This window comes from Centruroides sculpturatus, unplaced genomic scaffold, assembly GCF_000671375.1.
Source record: "Centruroides sculpturatus isolate CEXI.00-Female unplaced genomic scaffold, Cexi_2.0 scaffold1392, whole genome shotgun sequence".
NCBI classification, from domain to species: domain Eukaryota; kingdom Metazoa; phylum Arthropoda; class Arachnida; order Scorpiones; family Buthidae; genus Centruroides; species Centruroides sculpturatus.
Window position 1 is genome coordinate 143716 of NW_019385560.1, and position 21013 is coordinate 164728.

The 21013-nt window shown below is 29.1% G+C and overlaps 1 protein-coding gene across 1 annotated transcript in view; it reads right to left on the minus strand.

Moving 5' to 3' along the window:
- Positions 1 to 4516: 4516 nt before the first annotated feature.
- LOC111640139 (solute carrier family 41 member 1-like) overlaps positions 4517 to 21013 on the minus strand; it is a 17732-nt gene continuing 1235 nt past the window's right edge. The window contains exons 2-13 of the mRNA XM_023386136.1: positions 20299 to 20395; positions 20051 to 20185; positions 16608 to 17241; positions 11018 to 11125; positions 10867 to 10938; positions 10386 to 10530; positions 10140 to 10286; positions 9680 to 9824; positions 5335 to 5408; positions 5121 to 5255; positions 4861 to 5009; positions 4517 to 4786 (exon numbers count right to left, since the gene is read on the minus strand). Coding sequence (XP_023241904.1) covers positions 4553 to 4786; positions 4861 to 5009; positions 5121 to 5255; positions 5335 to 5408; positions 9680 to 9824; positions 10140 to 10286; positions 10386 to 10530; positions 10867 to 10938; positions 11018 to 11125; positions 16608 to 17225 — 1827 coding nt within the window. The 5' untranslated portion in view covers positions 17226 to 17241; positions 20051 to 20185; positions 20299 to 20395 and the 3' untranslated portion in view covers positions 4517 to 4552. The remainder of the gene's footprint in view (positions 4787 to 4860; positions 5010 to 5120; positions 5256 to 5334; positions 5409 to 9679; positions 9825 to 10139; positions 10287 to 10385; positions 10531 to 10866; positions 10939 to 11017; positions 11126 to 16607; positions 17242 to 20050; positions 20186 to 20298; positions 20396 to 21013) is intronic.

The following is a 21013-nucleotide window of genomic DNA, read 5'->3' on the forward strand; positions in this document are numbered from 1 at the left end:
GCGTTTTTTATAATAATATTTTTTTAAAAACAAAGATTGATTGGGATCAATGTTTGGTGTATTTGTGTTCCATTCTTCTATCTTGCTATCTTCTTGGAGGATTTTACTAATTCCTTTTTCTTTCATGTTTTGTTTCTCTTCTATAATTCCTGGGTTCTCTCCAGATCATTGAACCTCAGGCCCAGTGACTTACTGAAAATTTTCTCAAAATTAATGAAATTATGGTTCAACCAAATCTATTATTTTTCTACACAAATTTCCATTCAATTACATGTACTGTACCCATTTAAGGGACAGGATTAGTTATTAGAGTTCTTTTTAGGGTCTTGTTTATACCATACATAAGTAACATAACTCATGTATCTCTGTCCTCGCTGAGCAATAGAAATGCCCTTTTCTGATTAAATGTACAGTACATTCACATTTAATTTACATTGACACATCAGTGCAGTTCTATTATAAGCTAAAACAAGCTGGCATACATGAAAATATGATCTTATATACGAGGTATGCTCTTAAAAACGAAGAAAACAAATGAATTTTACATGTGAGAGCGTTCTCATTAGTTCAAAAATAAGGTAAGTTAGTATGTATAATATTATGAATTTCATAAGACGGTACTTCACATCCTAACATATTACCCAAATCTTCTCATATGTAAAGTATTAGGCTTATGTAAATATGCCAAATATAATTAAATGGTTAAAAAAAAAAACTCGTAAATGTTTTACGTGAAAGAATGTTCTTGATCCATTTTATTAGTAAATATTTTTAGTTACGATAGATCATTTTTCATAGTCAACAAACTTGATAGTGAAGTATCGCGTGTAAAAATACAATACGAGGAAATGTTATTGATTTCACTCCAAGTTGAAATTCGGTTTTTCCAAAATAAATATTTAATGCCTACAATAACTGGTCACCTATTATATTGTATTGGAAGCAATCTTTTGTTACCATTATCTATCGTGTCTCGCTCTAATCTGTTACGATCTGTTTACTTTAAGGATTCGGAAACATGACGTCAAACACGATAGCTTAGAAGAAACACGATCGAAAATATTGTAAAAGATGGAATTATTCGGAAAATAGAAAGATATTTACGTTGGAGTCATGAAGTTTTAATTATCAAAGAAAATATAGAGTGGTTCGAAAGTCAGTTCACCAAATTAATAGACCTTTCTTATATCTTGGTTAATTAACTTTTGGGTTAGATTGTATTGATATATTTTATTATTAGAATGCTTAACATAAGATATCGTACGATTCGAATTTAGCTAATTAAATTTTCTGCTCTTCTCCATTATTAGAAGTAACATCCAAATGCCTCGTACTAAACACTTATTTATTGTGATGTTGATGAATTTTTAATTATGATTCGCATTAATTAATGTCATTTTATACATTAATTGAAATTAATAATTGATGTTCTCTTCAAATTAATTTATCTACAGTAGAATCATGTTGAGAAGTTTTTGAAGGAATCATGGTAGAAAATTTCTTAGTTGGGAAAACTTATGCAAGAATTGTAAAAAAATATCTTTTATTTGTATATTCAATTTTATATCAATACAAAGGTAATACTGTATAACATAGCATAGTGTAATGTAGTAAATTAGTAAATATAATAGTAATTAGTAAAATTGAATGGAATAGAATAATTCAAAACTAATGCAAGTATATTTAGGTTTATTTATATAAATAGATATTATTTTTGTTAAGAGAAAGTTAATAGATCAATGAATATATCATAATGATATTGTTATAAGATTACACTTTTTAACACCACCTTTCTAAAATTTTTAAATTAATTTACTAGGCCCACCAGTGACTGAGTGGTCTTCATACCCTGAACACAGGGAGTTCAGTCATGGATTTGCACCTCGGTCGGACGGGCTGGCCACGTGGAGTTTTCCGGGTTTTCTCCACCTCTGTAATGCCTGAATAGGGGCCAGTTTCCCTTAGATCTCCCAGAAGGCATCCCCCTAGGCAGATCGCCCAAGTGTTGCGTTGCCACAAACAAACAAATCTAGTTAATTTACTATTACAAACATTTGATATAATATAGCAAATGTTGTAACGGTACATTAATTTAAAAATTTTAAAAAGTGTTCTAATTCAGACTTGTAAATTTCAATGTATATTCAAAATTTTATACTTCTGATAAACANCTTTGATTTATAAATATGAAGTGAATTTAATTTAAATTACTTTTATTCGAAAAAATGAAATACTCGTCATATCTTATCCACAAAGATTAATCTCGAAAAATTATTGTACTTTAACAATAATAAATAAGAGAAATCTCGTTGTTTATCTTCCTGTACTTCCGTTTATCTTCTTTCTTCAACATCAATGTTATATATTGCGAAGAGACGGTGGTTACTTTCCAGCATTTTCTTCACTTTCGTGGCAGTTACATCTCAAAAAACAAACATTTACAAATGATAAATGCAATAAAAACCCGTTTCTTATCTATGATAGAGTGTATTTATATTAATGCTTTCATAACTGTATGTATTATCGATGTTGAGTATTATCTAATGCATACAAATGACTATTATTTAATTAACGTAATGATTAAAATCAATTTCTTTATTGATAAACTCAATAATTATTTATTGAATATTTATTTTGTTTTTAAAATTAATGTTTTCTAAAGTGCCGACAATATACTAATTCAAATTTCATAGAAGAATTATGTTAATAAGATTATATAATTTATATATTTAACTCATTCCATTAAGAGAGGGCTTTTCTATGCCTATAGTGGGCTTGGCCAAACTTATAATGGAAACGATAGCCAAGAAGAATGAGTAGCGAGCCTGATCTATCGGGTTCAACAGTTCATGCATAATATATCTGGCTGACCCGGATTCGATAAAGGCAATAAATACATTCTGCAGCTCGGGAAATTCAGGTTCGAATTCCTCAGAGTTGGGTAAACCAAACTTTGGGGAAGCTGGGAATTTTATATGGGAAAGTTGATCCGAATTCCTGTTTCACCCATTATGAACTTGGTAGTCGTACTGTATATACGAATACTTAAATTTTTGGAAATGCTGAAAGAAACCTGTATGCCCTACAAAACTTACCGGCTTTACTGGTGAAAAACTCCCATAAGAGGGTGCAGCTACTCCTTGCGCACCCCCAAATCTGTCCCTGTATAATTTTTAAATTCTATAAGTGTTTGCAAACTCGATGAAGTTTTAAAATCATAAATAAAGTGAGAAATATTTTGCATTATTTGTAAACATATAATGCATGTAATACCGTAGAAAAATCCTGTCACACAGTTATTTAGATTCTTCTGATCGACAAATTAAAAAACGAAAACAAAAAAGTGATTAAGTTAGACAAATTTTGTTCTAGAAATAATGCTGGCGCCATCTAGCGATTACAACGATTAATTTGTTTTAAATTAACGATTGTGTAATTGATCGGACCGATCATTTATGATCTCTTCTTGGGGACAGAGGACATCGAATTTTGTAACGTATTCCTTTGGTTCCATTAATACCAGATGCACAACAGTTTTATTTTTGAAAAACTAGACGGCCTTTTTATCTTCATAGCATTGTTTATAAGATTAAATGCAGCCCCAAGAATTTGTACAAAAGTCTAATGTCCGAAAACCTGAGAGTTGCCTATAAACATTACACATATTAAAATATATTAAGAGAAGTCACTTAGAGTTCTATTGAGGTTAATGAAATACTAAAAACGATCCAAACCTTTGAGGAGTTCAGATACCGAACTCCTCAAAAGTTTACAGTTTGGGAATTTATTACATTATTTCCATTTAAATAATAACATCAAATGTTATAAAAACAAGAATAACCTCCAACCTTAACAATTTTACTGTTAAGGTTAGTTTATTCAACTCCATATTTAAGGGTAAGTTTTCCCATCATGGCACATCTTGGATATGTTACGCGATATACACCGACCGAACCGTCTATATCAAATATAGATCTGTAGCATGATATAGAGATTTTACTCTATTACAATATGTTTAGCGTACAAGTATAAATATATCGATATTTCTGTCTGCTCTAGATCAACCGAGGTATAGCGTATTTATTTAGGGGTTCCCTAACTTTTTTTGAATGTCGATCCCTTCAAGGATTCCTCGACCTTTCATCGACCCTTCTTTTATAATAAAGTAAAATAATACAATAAATAAATATAGTGTGACTCACCATACTTATTTATTTAATCAAACTATTTAGAGTTTGTTAAAGTAAAAAAAGAAATTACGTACAATGGTACATAAATCTATCATGTAGAATTGTATTTAAAAAGGCTCAATGTCTATTCTAGACTTTTATAATAAAGTAGAAATATTTTATTTAATCATAAAAATCTAAAAGATTAAACAGCATTATATACAGCGGAATTTGTGAATTTTTGAGAAATAAAACAATAGATTTTTACAAATAATGGCCGCTAAACTTTCTTTAAAGAAACGATTCAAATTAATATAACGCCGTGTAAATAAATTAAAAAATGTAAATTTTATATAATAACATGTTTATTTATGTTCGTAGAATTAGAAAATATCAGATGCTGTGATATTCATGGGAATGTCAGTCGGTGATAGAGTAGTCAAAACAACAGCGTCATTATCAATTTGGGTATAAAAATAAAATGCAGTGGCTAAAAGACCTGTTCCAAGAAGATCCCCTAATGCGGTTAAAAGCGGAATTGCCGAATTATCCGGATCGATCTTCCACCTCCACATCACGTGGATCATTATGTGAGCAATGTACAATAAAATCGCCACCTGATGTAAAAGAAATTTTGTTAAAAACACGGTTTTAACTAAACAATTACGAGAATAGGAATTTATGAAAATACCTGTAAAAGAGTGGCTACCAAATAAATAGGTAGAAAAACGGGTGTGAGGCTGGTTTGGCCACGTTTAATTAAATGAATACTGTAAGAAAATATCAAATGTCCGGGAATCACCATTAACATGAGAATTTTAGCTGTGCGTGAATGATCATCTGAAAATACAATTCGAATGTTATATATCATTTTAAAAGCATTCTGAAAGTGAAAATGTTAGACATAATATAAAAGGCAACAATTATGAGTAGAGGAAATGTAGAACTCACGTTTTCCGAAGAATGCTGTACAAGGAGATATACATAATTTACTACTACTACTAGGCATTGTTCCTAGTTTGGATCTTTGGTGAAAGTAAGTAGCGATTCGACTAGCTTGAACGGCGACTAAATTACCACCCACTCCTAAAATGCCAAATATAATCGTATATAAAATACTAAATTATGATATTTTTTGCGAAGAAGTTAGAAGAAAAGATCGAACCATTTATGACGGGTTGAAAGACGGCCATTCCTTCGTAATTCTTTACAGCGATTTCTAAAATGTAACCACCGGCACTAAATAAAGAAAATTAGTTATCAGTCATACAGATGTTTTTAGAAAGTACCCAATGCAATCGGCTCAATCAATAAACATTCTGTTGCAATAAATCAGATGTTATTAATTAAATCAATTTAAGATCACCACTGTTTGAATTGGGGCTAAGACAAATATTTAATTAATTTTCATAAAAATGCAATAAGAAAGCTATAAAATTATTATTATTATTGTGTTTCCTACATGGCGTATGTACTGTACCTGTGCCTAGTGTTATGCCAGACCAAACTGAAGACATATGACTAAGTGTGATATATTTGCTGTTGTAAAGCTCTGATGTTTTGAGACTTTTGTATGTGGTAAGACGCCTGTTCAAGAAAGGACTATTGGCACAATAAGTATCTTATCCATTCTCCATAGACACTATTTCGTGAGCGAGTTCTGAGTATTTACTAATTTTTTCAGCGTTTGTAATTTGTATGTTGCCAGTGTTTGGAGAAGTTATGTCTATGATGTATGCGATTTTGTTTTGTTTGATGTTCTTGTTTGGCATAGCAGACTATGTCTGGTCTGCTGTGATATATTGTTTTGTCCGTGGTTATGGTTTGGTCATAGCCCTATATATTTTGTGTGTTATTTTCTATCATCAGGTGTGTATTTGTAGTATGATTTCTAGGTGTGTGTAGTAGTTTATGTTTTGTGAAAGCTTTTGACGTATTGCATTTGCTATTTGGTTTTTAGTCAGTTTGTAAGTAATTAGTCTGTGTTAAACGACCGATGTGATCTGTTGTATAGTCTCGTGCATGATATGGCATTTCTTATAAAGTGTGTGTCTTTTAAGACGTGCTTTCTGTAGTTTCATGACCTGGTGTTGTATGAAAATCACAAAACTCTTATGTACCTTCATGTGTTAGTCATTATTTTCACGCAGTTCTGTCAATAGGATCCTGACTGAGATCTTTAGGTACAGTACCTACCGTGAAAGTCCTGAGCCCAACACTTTTTTGTGGTGTTTGTGCATTTTGTATATTGTATTAGATCCAGGTCATTGTTGTGTAAGTTTAATGGTTATTGTTTTTGTCTGCACGAAAGAGTTACCGCTTTATGTAATTGTAATGTTTCTTGTTTTCTGCAGAAAATCTCTAGCAGCGTCTGTTTTTGTTTGTAATGAAGGTTTAAAATACTGTATCTATAAGGCCTTGTTCTCCCTCTTTTACGAGGAAGAGTCTGACTTTTTATGGATTTGTAGTAGTGTTTGTTCTGTTTTCCTATGAAATTGTTCATTCAAATTATTATTATTTTGTTTTTTAACAGAAAAATAAAAAATAATTACGAAGTCAATTTTCAGGCGGACCCAAAACTGAGTTAACCTCGTTTATTACAAGCAATTCAAGGATTTGTTCAAGAAGGTCAACAATTCGAGCAAGTAGGTCAAAGAATTATAATTTGTGTATAGAACGAAGAAATATCTCGTTTAGAACAATTTTTGCAAAGTTTGTTAATAATAAAATATTACAATAATGCAAAAAATGTAGAGTTTATAATGATTAACCGACTTTTGAGCCACCCTTTATAAACGCAAATAATTGTATTTTAATTATTCAAATCTCAGAAATGTTAAATTATTTAGAGCACTTTGTAATGAAATAATCGTATACCTGGTAATGGCGACAGCAGCAATGACGGGAAGCCATCCAGTTAAAATCAACTGTCTGGTGTAAATATTTTTCTTGGCAAAATAGATCCAAACAGGTACCAAAAAGATTAAAATTCCCATCACAGTAGCCGGAATGAGAATATTGTCTACAATAACAAAATACATATTAAATGAGTAAAAAATAATAAAATAAGAAAAATTTACTTTCGGATTTCTCTAAAGACAAATTAATTTACAAGGATTCTTAATAATTATGATTTAAATATATATGAATCTCCCAAAAAATGGTAATTTTTAGGATAATTTTTATAATTTTAAACGTAAAAATTAAGAAAAGTAGGGAACTTGTTGCACGAATAAAAGTGAAGAAGTAAATAGGATAAACACTAAAAAACTTAGAACATCTTGTATTAGCTAATAATTCGGAGTTATGAGTAACAAACATGGACATTAACAATTACCTGGAGTAAGGTAAAGTTCTCTAGCAATAAGTGCCAAAATTCCTAAAGTAGTGATATCTCCCAGAGAAGCAGCAACAGGCGTTGCGATGTTGTCGGGATTAATTTTGCAGCGATGAGATAAAAAAACCACTGTTGTAGTAATTGTACCTGGAAAATTCGAATGTTTGAACAGGTAATTAAACACAATTTCAATAGAAAATTTGAAATGATCATTTATAATCAAACCTAACTATAATCCATTCTTACCTAATCCAATCGTAGTAATGGCCGCTGTCGAGATGCTACTGCAACCGATTAACAAAGCGTGTTGATAGTCAAAAGATCCCGCATTAATTGTATCCATAACAACAGCAAATGCCGTCGCAATAAAACCCATAACTGTGGCTTGTGCCTATTAAAAATATATGTCAATTAATAACAATACGTTTGTATTTCTTCCATTTTAAAATTATAGTAACTTAGCATAAACGTTATTAAATAAAGAAATTTATTATGTTTACTAAAATCGAACGATCATCAATGTGAATTCTCCAGCAATAAAATCAATTTTTGTTCACGCTTCAGTAAAGAAAGAGGGCGCATTTTATTACATATTCTTAATTAATTATTTTTACATAATGAAAAACGTGGTGTTAATTGTTTAATCTATTCTACTGTTTAGAGAAAAAGTTAGAATAATTTATTTCTATATTCTTAATAATGTTACATTGAGAAAAGTTGATCTTACCAACTTCAATGCCATATTGCCCCAACCCATCGTCAGTGCATCTTTCACAGTATTTAAATTACCTATATTGGCCTAAATAAATATGAAAATAATTATTTAAAAAACTTGTATTTTTGATAAATAACATTGTGAAAATTTGAGTAGCACTTACTTGAGTGGACAATCGAGAAGCTAAAGTCATCTCTAAATTACCTTTTAAACCTAACAAGGCGGGTACAACTATAAATAATTCACTCACTTCACGAAAAACATACCAATGCTGTCAAAATAAATATAAGTAAAGTAAGATAAATATAAGGTTCAAATAAAATTACATAATAATATTTAATCAATTCACTAATTATTTTAATTTATATGTATATAATATTCATTGGATACGCTTTTCAAAACTTTTTCCTGTTTAAATGTATAATTTGTAACGGGGATTTAACTTTCTTCATGATTTCCTATACAGTACTTTATAGGTGTGTGTAGTAGTTTATGTTTTGTGAAAGCTTTTGACGTATTGCATTTGCTATTTGGTTTTTAGTCAGTTTGTAAGTAATTAGTCTGTGTTAAACGACCGATGTGATCTGTTGTATAGTCTCGTGCATGATATGGCATTTCTTATAAAGTGTGTGTCTTTTAAGACGTGCTTTCTGTAGTTTCATGACCTGGTGTTGTATGAAAATCACAAAACTCTTATGTACCTTCATGTGTTAGTCATTATTTTCACGCAGTTCTGTCAATAGGATCCTGACTGAGATCTTTAGGTACAGTACCTACCGTGAAAGTCCTGAGCCCAACACTTTTTTGTGGTGTTTGTGCATTTTGTATATTGTATTAGATCCAGGTCATTGTTGTGTAAGTTTAATGGTTATTGTTTTTGTCTGCACGAAAGAGTTACCGCTTTATGTAATTGTAATGATTCTTGTTTTCTGCAGAAAATCTCTAGCAGCGTCTGTTTTTGTTTGTAATGAAGGTTTAAAATACTGTATCTATAAGGCCTTGTTCTCCCTCTTTTACGAGGAAGAGTCTGACTTTTTATGGATTTGTAGTAGTGTTTGTTCTGTTTTCCTATGAAATTGTTCATTCAAATTATTATTATTTTGTTTTTTAACAGAAAAATAAAAAATAATTACGAAGTCAATTTTCAGGCGGACCCAAAACTGAGTTAACCTCGTTTATTACAAGCAATTCAAGGATTTGTTCAAGAAGGTCAACAATTCGAGCAAGTAGGTCAAAGAATTATAATTTGTGTATAGAACGAAGAAATATCTCGTTTAGAACAATTTTTGCAAAGTTTGTTAATAATAAAATATTACAATAATGCAAAAAATGTAGAGTTTATAATGATTAACCGACTTTTGAGCCACCCTTTATAAACGCAAATAATTGTATTTTAATTATTCAAATCTCAGAAATGTTAAATTATTTAGAGCACTTTGTAATGAAATAATCGTATACCTGGTAATGGCGACAGCAGCAATGACGGGAAGCCATCCAGTTAAAATCAACTGTCTGGTGTAAATATTTTTCTTGGCAAAATAGATCCAAACAGGTACCAAAAAGATTAAAATTCCCATCACAGTAGCCGGAATGACAATATTGTCTACAATAACAAAATACATATTAAATGAGTAAAAAATAATAAAATAAGAAAAATTTACTTTCGGATTTCTCTAAAGACAAATTAATTTACAAGGATTCTTAATAATTATGATTTAAATATATATGAATCTCCCAAAAAATGGTAATTTTTAGGATAATTTTTATAATTTTAAACGTAAAAATTAAGAAAAGTAGGGAACTTGTTGCACGAATAAAAGTGAAGAAGTAAATAGGATAAACACTAAAAAACTTAGAACATCTTGTATTAGCTAATAATTCGGAGTTATGAGTAACAAACATGGACATTAACAATTACCTGGAGTAAGGTAAAGTTCTCTAGCAATAAGTGCCAAAATTCCTAAAGTAGTGATATCTCCCAGAGAAGCAGCAACAGGCGTTGCGATGTTGTCGGGATTAATTTTGCAGCGATGAGATAAAAAAACCACTGTTGTAGTAATTGTACCTGGAAAATTCGAATGTTTGAACAGGTAATTAAACACAATTTCAATAGAAAATTTGAAATGATCATTTATAATCAAACCTAACTATAATCCATTCTTACCTAATCCAATCGTAGTAATGGCCGCTGTCGAGATGCTACTGCAACCGATTAACAAAGCGTGTTGATAGTCAAAAGATCCCGCATTAATTGTATCCATAACAACAGCAAATGCCGTCGCAATAAAACCCATAACTGTGGCTTGTGCCTATTAAAAATATATGTCAATTAATAACAATACGTTTGTATTTCTTCCATTTTAAAATTATAGTAACTTAGCATAAACGTTATTAAATAAAGAAATTTATTATGTTTACTAAAATCGAACGATCATCAATGTGAATTCTCCAGCAATAAAATCAATTTTTGTTCACGCTTCAGTAAAGAAAGAGGGCGCATTTTATTACATATTCTTAATTAATTATTTTTACATAATGAAAAACGTGGTGTTAATTGTTTAATCTATTCTACTGTTTAGAGAAAAAGTTAGAATAATTTATTTCTATATTCTTAATAATGTTACATTGAGAAAAGTTGATCTTACCAACTTCAATGCCATATTGCCCCAACCCATCGTCAGTGCATCTTTCACAGTATTTAAATTACCTATATTGGCCTAAATAAATATGAAAATAATTATTTAAAAAACTTGTATTTTTGATAAATAACATTGTGAAAATTTGAGTAGCACTTACTTGAGTGGACAATCGAGAAGCTAAAGTCATCTCTAAATTACCTTTTAAACCTAACAAGGCGGGTACAACTATAAATAATTCACTCACTTCACGAAAAACATACCAATGCTGTCAAAATAAATATAAGTAAAGTAAGATAAATATAAGGTTCAAATAAAATTACATAATAATATTTAATCAATTCACTAATTATTTTAATTTATATGTATATAATATTCATTGGATACGCTTTTCAAAACTTTTTCCTGTTTAAATGTATAATTTGTAACGGGGATTTAACTTTCTTCATGATTTCCTATACAGTACTTTATATAGGTCTAAGTACTGTACTGTATTCTTTATATAATGTAATAGGTAAAGTACTGTATACTTTATATATACCCAAAAGTCACTTCCAATGAATATACTGAATCGCGAATAAAAACGTGCAGCAGTAAAAAAATTGTTTTAATCGTTCTTACAATACTGTCAATTGATTAACTGACTTTTGACACACTATAAGTGCATTATATATAAATATATATACAGTCGAATCTCCAATAAAGGCCATCTTTAAACGCCAGTCATTTTGTTACTTTTTAATATTCCCGTCAGGGGCCGTTGTTCAGAGATTTTTGACTATATGCATTTGTGAAGTAAATAATTTTATTATCGAAATGATAAAATTTTTAAACTTTATAAAGGCATCTGTAACCCGGGAGTTTGAAAAACCCAGAAAGTTTTCGGGGTGGTCTATTCCTGATATCTTGGGCTCCATCCTTTCCATCCTGATGCCTCTATTGTGTGCCTGGCCCAGGCCTGAGATGGTTAAAAAGCCCTCTTAATGCCCACAGAAGAAGAGTTTAAAAATAATAAATATATTAATTAATTTTCTAAGAAGCCCATAAATTACATATAGGCTAATAAAAACGCAATTGTCACATAAAATAATCCAAATTTAGAATGTAATTCGACTATCTGATGTATTTAAAAACATTAAAAAATAAGTAGAAATTATTTTATCAATATATAAGTTGTTCTACTTTTTATGAGAAATATTACTAAATTCTATAGATAAAATTAAAGATAAAATTTTATATTTTTTTATAATTTAACGGGGATTATTATATAATGACACTAAATAGAAAACGGTACACTGTATTTCAAAATAATGTTATTGCAATTACGTTGATAGCAAATCACGTTCATAAACATTATCTATCAAGGTAAAAATGCAGGTGTATCGATGGCTATACTTTTCCTACTACCTAAATTTACTTCTTTCTTTAAGAGAAAATGTGTTGTTACGGTAGAGGAGAGAGAGAATATTGTCCAGACCAGTGTTCCCCCAATCAGAGCCGGCCCTACCATAGGGCAAACGGAGCAGCCGCTCCAGGCGCTAAATCCCAGTGGGCACCTCAGTGGTAAAGAAAATTAAAGGGTATAAATTAGGGGCAACCAAGGGGCGCCATAAAAGGATCTCGCTCCATCTTAAAACTTGCCTCGGGCCGGCACTGCCCCCAATCTATCTTTCATGACTTTCAGAATTTCGCAACAAACCAATGTCGCAAGATTCCCCTGTATCCAATAATACTTCAACTTGTAAATTAAATAAAGTGTATTAGGTGTGCCATACACATCTAAGTAAACCAGATGACGTGCCGGCTTGAAAAACGATTGGAAATCACAGATTTAGACATGTATTTGTTAGTCACTTTTATAACAATATGTCGATTTTAAGGAAAATTCTTGGTGATGCCTTGGTGAACACAAAGAAAATATGTCAATAAATATAATGATAAATCATTAATACGATAATACTATAGAAATTTCTACGGACGAGAAATTAAGGGTATGTTCAAGATTATTTGGATGTGATGATACGCACAAGCTGATTTTCTTATACTTCGAGAAACATTGAAGAAAAGTTAACATAATTAACTTTTTGCTTATGTAGTAAAGGGACTAATTAGAGAAGAAGAGAAGGCCTGTGCTCGTTGTTCTTTAAAAAGGCCTTTTATTTGGAGAGAGCGAATTCTTATTCCTATTTTGTCACTATGGAAAATGTCCTGATTAACACTGCAACCAAATAAATTACCTAGATAGTTATAAATTTTTAATAAATATATATTTAAAATCGAATATAAGATATCTTATTTTTATGTGTATAAATTACCGGAAGATAAATTATGAGGACATCGTCGAATGATTTCAGTACATAATACTAGCGGATATTCTTCTAATGGCCTTGAATTTACGTCAAAATTATTTTTTTACACGGAATTTCAGAATTTTCGAATAGAATTCCTGATGTTTAAATTAAAGAGAGAATAATATATTATATACTTTTATTTTATTTTCATTCTAGAAGCTAACTTCCACGGTTGCTTCGAATTCTGAACAATATTAAGCGCACAGATGCATTCTAAAAAGTAACATTAAAAGAACTGAATTGATGAACCGGTTAATTGCATTAAAATCTTTTAAATATAAAAGGTAATTGCGATTTAATATATATGAAAATATTTTATATAATTTTTTCCTTTGTAAATTAGAATATTAATAAGAATGTGCTTAGTGAAATTTAAGTGTTGCGCTTGTTTTCTGTACTGAATTATTCATAAAATGCAACACAAACTATATCACTTTGCAATTATTTATCATAAAAATGGTATTTCTTGTTTAAATTTGTCATCATATTACGTTGTAAGCAAACAACTGCTAATTTTTATTGCTTAATTTGTAAGATTATTAATAACAAATACTTTTATAAAGAAAATAATTCGTCATAAATATAAATACTAGATCACGTTATTTGTAACAGGAAGATATATTATTGTATAATTTGCTTCTTGTTTGGATGACTATGTTAATATTTTTCAGTCACTCTGATTGATTATGCCATGGACGGTAAGTCCTGAATATGTCAGACCCCATTCTTCACCACCTGCCCCATTATGGGCATGACCCTCAACGAGGTATCCTCTTACAGGCTAAGAAGATAATTATTAAATTTATCCAGATATGGCTGCCTAACTGCCTACCTCTTGCCATATTACTTTGTTTCGGATCATTAATTAGCATGAATATAGCCCAACAAAAAATTCGGTAGATTGTTTGTAGGGTAGAAAGAGCCAAAAATGAAAAATATATCACATTATTGAGAAAAATGCCATAAGAAACAATAAATTCATTTAGCAGTGTTCATATGATCTGTATAACGTTACGAATTTCATAATATTTAAGAATAGTCCCACTAATTTCTTAAAAGTTAAATCAGCATAGTCTAATTTTATATATAGAAATTCAATTATTATATACAAATAAATTTATGAAAAATTACTGAGTATTTAAAATCTTGTGTATACTAATGTAAGATATTTTATTTAATGATTTTTATTCGAAATTTTATTCAACATCACAATACTAGTTACTCTCTCCTCGTCGATAACTTAAAACCTTAGAACAATTTCACATTTATATACATAAATCATACACAGACATTAATTTAAAACTGCTAAGTACAGAATTTCTGAAATTTTCGAATAAAATTTCACAGAAATCTCTTCAATAACTGCATTTCTTGTTTTACTCAATCAAGTTTAAACAATAAAATGCCTTTTATGGAATTTATATTTTACTTTATAAATTTATTAAGTATAAGGGGGAAATACTTTTCTCAAAGTTATATAAATTGTTGAAATAGAAACAAACAAATAAATTACAACTATGTTTAATGTTCCAAAATGACATTAATGATACTGAATTTCTAAACAGTTGATTAATTATGACGAGAAAACATTAATTTAGTTCTCTCTATATAAACTTGGTACGCATAATAATGACCTAGTTGTAGAGAAAATAACATATTTATCATGATATAATAATATACAAAAAGTGGGTTATATCACTTAGATAAGACAAAATGCTACTACTGTAATTCGTAATGTAATTATATTAAAGAAGCTGCAAAATGGATACATAGGATAATAAACGAAATCCTTATCATACTTGTAGGGAAGAATAACAGAAAATGCTTTAAAGTTTAATGTAACTCTTACCAACGAGTGTGGATAAGATAAAGGTCAAGATGACAGTGAAGGTTTTCCTTTACCGTCATTTCATTACATTAAATTATCGTAAAGGTTAAAACCTTTGCAATCATTTTGTCTGTCTTGACTTCTCGGTAATCATTAAGATAATCATTTCTGGCAGATATCACTTTAACAATAATTTATACAAAAATAATAGAGGTTCGTTTCATTTTCCTTATTTTAAATACTTAGTTTTTTGAAAATATATTATATTATTTTATATATATTATATACATATACATACAAGGGATGGTAACGGCAAAAAATAGATTCTGAGAAAATAATGATAGAAAAAGCTATAGATAGTGTAAACAAATTCAAGAGGTAATATATATATATATATATATTATATAATAAGTATAATTGTCATGATACAAAAACCTTTTATTTAAATGTGAGCATTGTGTTTTGAAAAGACAATCGACGATAACTTAATACATGTGAAATATTGAAACAATTTAAAATTGACTTTAAAATTGAAACAATTTAAAATCTCTTGACTTATATTTCATATTCGTTTATACCTGTATAAGCATTGATAAATTACGAAACAAAAGTGAAAACAAAAGAAAGTATTAAGGAAAGAAATGGAAAGACAATTATCTTAGTGTACAATGATAATATTTTAATCCAATCAACAACAGATCGGAATTTTTCAAATTATCTCTGTCGTTTCTCAAGAAGTTTTTAAACAATTGAGATCATAAGAATTAATTTCTCTTCTTTAATCAAAATTATACGTGAAAACGAAAGATATATTTTTATTTTTACGATTAATGTTTATTTAAATTAATTATACTTGTCTCGAACAATCATAAATGCCATTTATTAATGAAGAAAGCGCTTAATTTATTTCACTTTGATAAGTTGGCTTATTACCAACTTTTCATTTATAGATTTACTTTCCTAGCAAGAGAGAGAAATCGACGCGAAAGTAACCTATAAATCAAACAAGAATTAATCAGTTTGACATCGCATACATCACGAGGAAAGAAAACATTCTATTATGCGGTCAACTTGTAATGAGTACTCTACGACTCTTCTTAATTTTATATAAAACCACAAAAGAAAAAAATATATAACTAGCAGATTCTCAAATTAAAATCCTTTTTGAATGCAGTAGGTCATTTTAAAATTTAAATAATTATTGTATAGGTGATAGAAAAATGTATCACAATAGGAGATCCATGATACGGTGCTGTACATTTCGCAATAATTTGATTAAGTTAAAAAGAAATTGTTCTGGAAGTAATATTTCTTGTGCGCTATTGAAAATTGCTCAACAAGATTGAAGAAGAATAAATTGTTTAAATTTCTGTTTAAAAATAATTTAAACACTTCGTCATTTGTCAATGACAAAGAGTGTATTGTTTAAACAAGTATATCAACATAGTGTGGTTTGAATAGAGGAAAGAGAGTGTTAATATTTTTGCAATTACTAAATAAACTTTTTAATTTAAAAGTGCTTAATTAAAAGTAATTTAATAATTTATTTCAACAAAAATAATTATCCTTACTTGTAATAAGTCCAAGACAAGTCCAGCGCCACAGGTCCCGATTCCTGCGATGATAAAAGGCACGAAGACTTGAAAAGCCAAAGAGAATGTCGTTTCTTCCTTACTTTCGAAGGATTCTTTTTTATCGTTTAAGTTATAGGGTGGAGTCGACGAATCTATGTAGTCGTAAACACCCGAATCTAAACTCAGACCCTCTGCAGTTAAAGTAAACGAGCTATTAGTCATATCGCCCCTGAGACACGAGTCCATACTTAAGATGGATGCGGCTGATTTCTCACATTCGTTTGGCATCGGTATGATAAATACTGCGGAACCATTTCGGTGTGGAACGGTTGTTAAATTGGTTTCCGACATACATCTTTTCAACTGATTGGTCGGAGTGAATTTCTCGAATTCTGTTTTAGGTATTATTTCCGAATTGCAATGCGATCTGATATCTTTCATTGCGATTTTTTCGTTATCGGATTGGCTCTCGTTTATATTCGGAGTTGTATTGTTACCTGTTTGTTTTCTGAATGAAAAAATATTTTTGAAAAATTTATTTTCCGAACTTTTTATTGGTGGTTGGGTTGCGGCATTCATGTCGAAACTCCTTGTCTGATCTCCGGATGCTGTCATTGTGAATTTTTAGAATCTGCAATAAAATAATTAAATTTTTTATTTTACTACATATTAATATAATCAATTGTAAATGAATGAAAATGAATTAATTGTTTGGAGGTGTTCAAACGCCAAGCATGTCTGAACAACACAATCATAGACATTATGAGTTTGCACCGTTCTGATCAGGTGCTGCGAGCAGTGGTTATGAAAAGGCAATGTACTGTACAGTACAAGCGGACAGGCTCTAAACGCCTTAGATAGATCAGAAGAGACGATTGTCTGATTTTGAGACAAGCACTCAGATGCAAAGGTATCTTTGTCTACCTTTCAGACAGGAAGATGCTTCACGTTTCTTCTCGTACCAGGTAACTAGCAAAGACAAATTTTAATGCAAAGCAACCGCAACGTGTCCTGTCATTAGCACCCTAACATTGTTGGCTTCGTTTGCAGTGGTGCTATGACAAAGAGACATGGACTGCGAGGGGTTACAGCGTATTTATTATCTTTAGTGACTAATCTGTTTTGTTTTGGAACAGATGTTCATAGTGTTAAAATATGGTCGACCACTGTTAAACGATTCATTCCTTAGTTACAAATGAATAAAAAATGAATTGATTAACTTTAATTAGTACAAATCATTACAACGGAAAGAAGTAATTAAATTTTTCAACTGAATAAAAACAGTTCTATCGATTGCTATTTAATTAATATGTCTTTTTATTATGCTAAATTGTATAGCAATATTCTAAAAATATGTTAATACACTCTAATACAGTAATAATTGTTAGATATCAATCGCTATCACATAATAGCCTAATACGTAGCAGTAATACAGTTCTCGGTTCATTTTTTACTCGGAAACTTAAGTAGAATACAGTTTTAGCTTTATAATTATTAGTTTTTCTTATTTAAATAATTTTTTCCCATTTAATTATTCATGTTAAGATTATCTAGTACTATATTTATTCATACTTGTTCTTTAACGATTCGAGATTAGAAGTATTAGCTTTGCTTATAGTCGCTACAGACACCTTGGACAAAGCGACTTATTTGATAATCATGAAGAAACATGAGTTTGTTTTTACTATTCTTATTAACTATAAGCATATTTGAAGTGTGGAGAAATCTTTAATTGCATTCGCTGAAAATAAACATAATTTTGATTAAAATTGAAGACTTAGTTAAATTTCCTTGTGCTCCTTTCTTCAAGACGTCGATGAAGGAAAAACAAAAATACTTGATTAGAAAAATAAGCATGATATTTGGCAAAGTGGCAAATATTTTGCTTTTTTAATTATCAAATGATTTGCAGAAATGTTTATATAAAAAAAACAAAATCAATTTTCTTGTTGCTTCTTCTTTTAAAGAATCTTTCTGTTTTTCTCTGACATTTTTCCATTAGAAATCTCTCTTTATGCTTCTATGAAATTTATCATTTTGTATTAATCAGACACTAACAAATATATATATATATATATTACACAATACATATATTATACACATTATTACACTATATATATATATATATATATGTATGTATACGGCTTATATTGGCATAAACATAATACTGAACTCTTTAAATTCCAGGTAAAAGTGGGTAGGAAAGAAGCTTTTGCTTTAATGGACAGTGAAAAATTCAATTTCAGGTTACAGATATACATAGATAAACATTAAAACTTACGAAACAAAATTATGGTAAACATTTATCATACTTTTGACAATAATACAGCTGTTTTATCTATACGAAAGTTTCGCTTATTTATCTAGCTTTAATTAAAGATTCATATTCTTATTGCATTTCATCCCACATATACGAAAAAATACCATTACAGTATTTTTCTATAGACAATCACGAAAATGCTTAGAAGTTGCCAATTATAAGTAAATTAGAAATCTCTGTAAATATGATACGTTTAATTTGTTTATATTCTTCACGATGAATGAGTCAACGATTTACGCATAATTATTATATGTAGATCTTGTTTATTCTATTTTTATAAATTTTCTGCACCGACGTTTTGAAGAAATGAGCTCAAGGAAATTTAATTAACAAAGTAAGACTTCATTTTTAATCAAAATTATGCTCATTTTCAGCGAGTACAATTAAAAATTTCTCCACACTTCATGTTTATATTCGTTTAATTTCTGTAATAAATACAAAGAAACTATTTATTAAATGCCAATAAAATAAAATGTAAATTTTTAATACATAAAAGTATTTTTAAATATATTTTTTTCGAATGTAATTAATTTAGTTACGTTATAAAATGGACATAGACGAATGATATAACGCTAATATTTCATTATTTATTAATTATTGAAGCGAATATCCCTCAAGCAGAAACTTAAATATCGTTTTAACGAAATGTATAGTTTTCTATTATGCCACCAGCAAACGTTTCAATTCTTTCTCAAATTCTGCATGAATTTCTTCAACTGTAAATGTTTACAGTTACTAAATGTATTTACAAAAATATGCTACAATATTTTACATTGTCATACAAATAACAATACATATATTTATAAAATTACAAGTGTTACAACCGTAATTATCACAACTCCGGATGGCAAGCATTAAAATTACGTTAATATAAATTAAAAATAATCGCTTAGGTAACTTCAGATCCGTGTTAAATAACGGGAAATTTATGACTAGTAATTAAAACATAAATAAAAAGTTATTATATTATACTATAATCGATAAATGTAAACAAACATAAGGTGATAAGAAGTTTATCTACGTTTATAAAAGTGCAATATATATATATATATAATATAAGTGTATACAAACGAACGTACAGGTGGGATAAAGTCTAGCGAAAATATACAAAAGTACTTACTAAAAAAACTACAGATACGGCTCTTCGGGCATCAGTTTGTACTATTACACAACCACTACAATACTTTCTCTATTCCAGTTTTTTAAAGTTGCTTGTTAGCCAAGCAAAGAAGTTCAGCTTCAATGAAAGTATCGGCTAAAAAAATAATAATAAAATTTTTCTAAATTTTTAAAATTAAAAAAAATATATATATATATGAAAGTTGATATTGTTTACATTCTATTTAAATACCAAATTTATTTTTTTACCTGTTTTAATTATTTTTGTGGTAGTGATAAATAGCTTATTTTCTGCATTGATTCTGTAATAAGTTTTTATGCAACTTTCTACGCTTCAAGGTCGATCCTAGAAAATTAAAATAAATGAAATTAATGTTCTACATTTAAAAAGAAAAAATACAATTTGTTTTAAAATTTTGGCGTAATTTAATTATAAACGAATTATAAGCGGAACAACGAATGAATAATTCATAATGCTTTAGCGACTTATTTCGGTTTGATTAATTATCTGACAATTGATTTTATTTTTGAAATTTAAGCATGACGAAGTACAGAGAATAATTTTGAACATTTCTATTATTTAAAAAAAAAATTAAAATAATAATAATAATAATACAAATTGTATTAAATTAAACTTAAAACTCCTTAGATACTTTTTTATTAATTTTTGTGATATTTGTTAGAAGTGATGACTCAGGTTTGTACTAGTTTTTGTATTTAACTTATGATTTAGATCATCTTAATATAAAAATAAAATTATTATTTTATTATAGGTTATAATAAAAATAAATATATTTTAAATATATTAATGAAAAAAAAATCTCTCTTAATGGTATAACAAGAGCAAATTATTTTTTATCTCCATTGAGTACTGTTTACACTTTGATTTTTCATTTAAAAAAATCAATTTTAAAGCCTAACAATCTTTCTAAATATTATTATCATAATTAAAATATTAGATAAA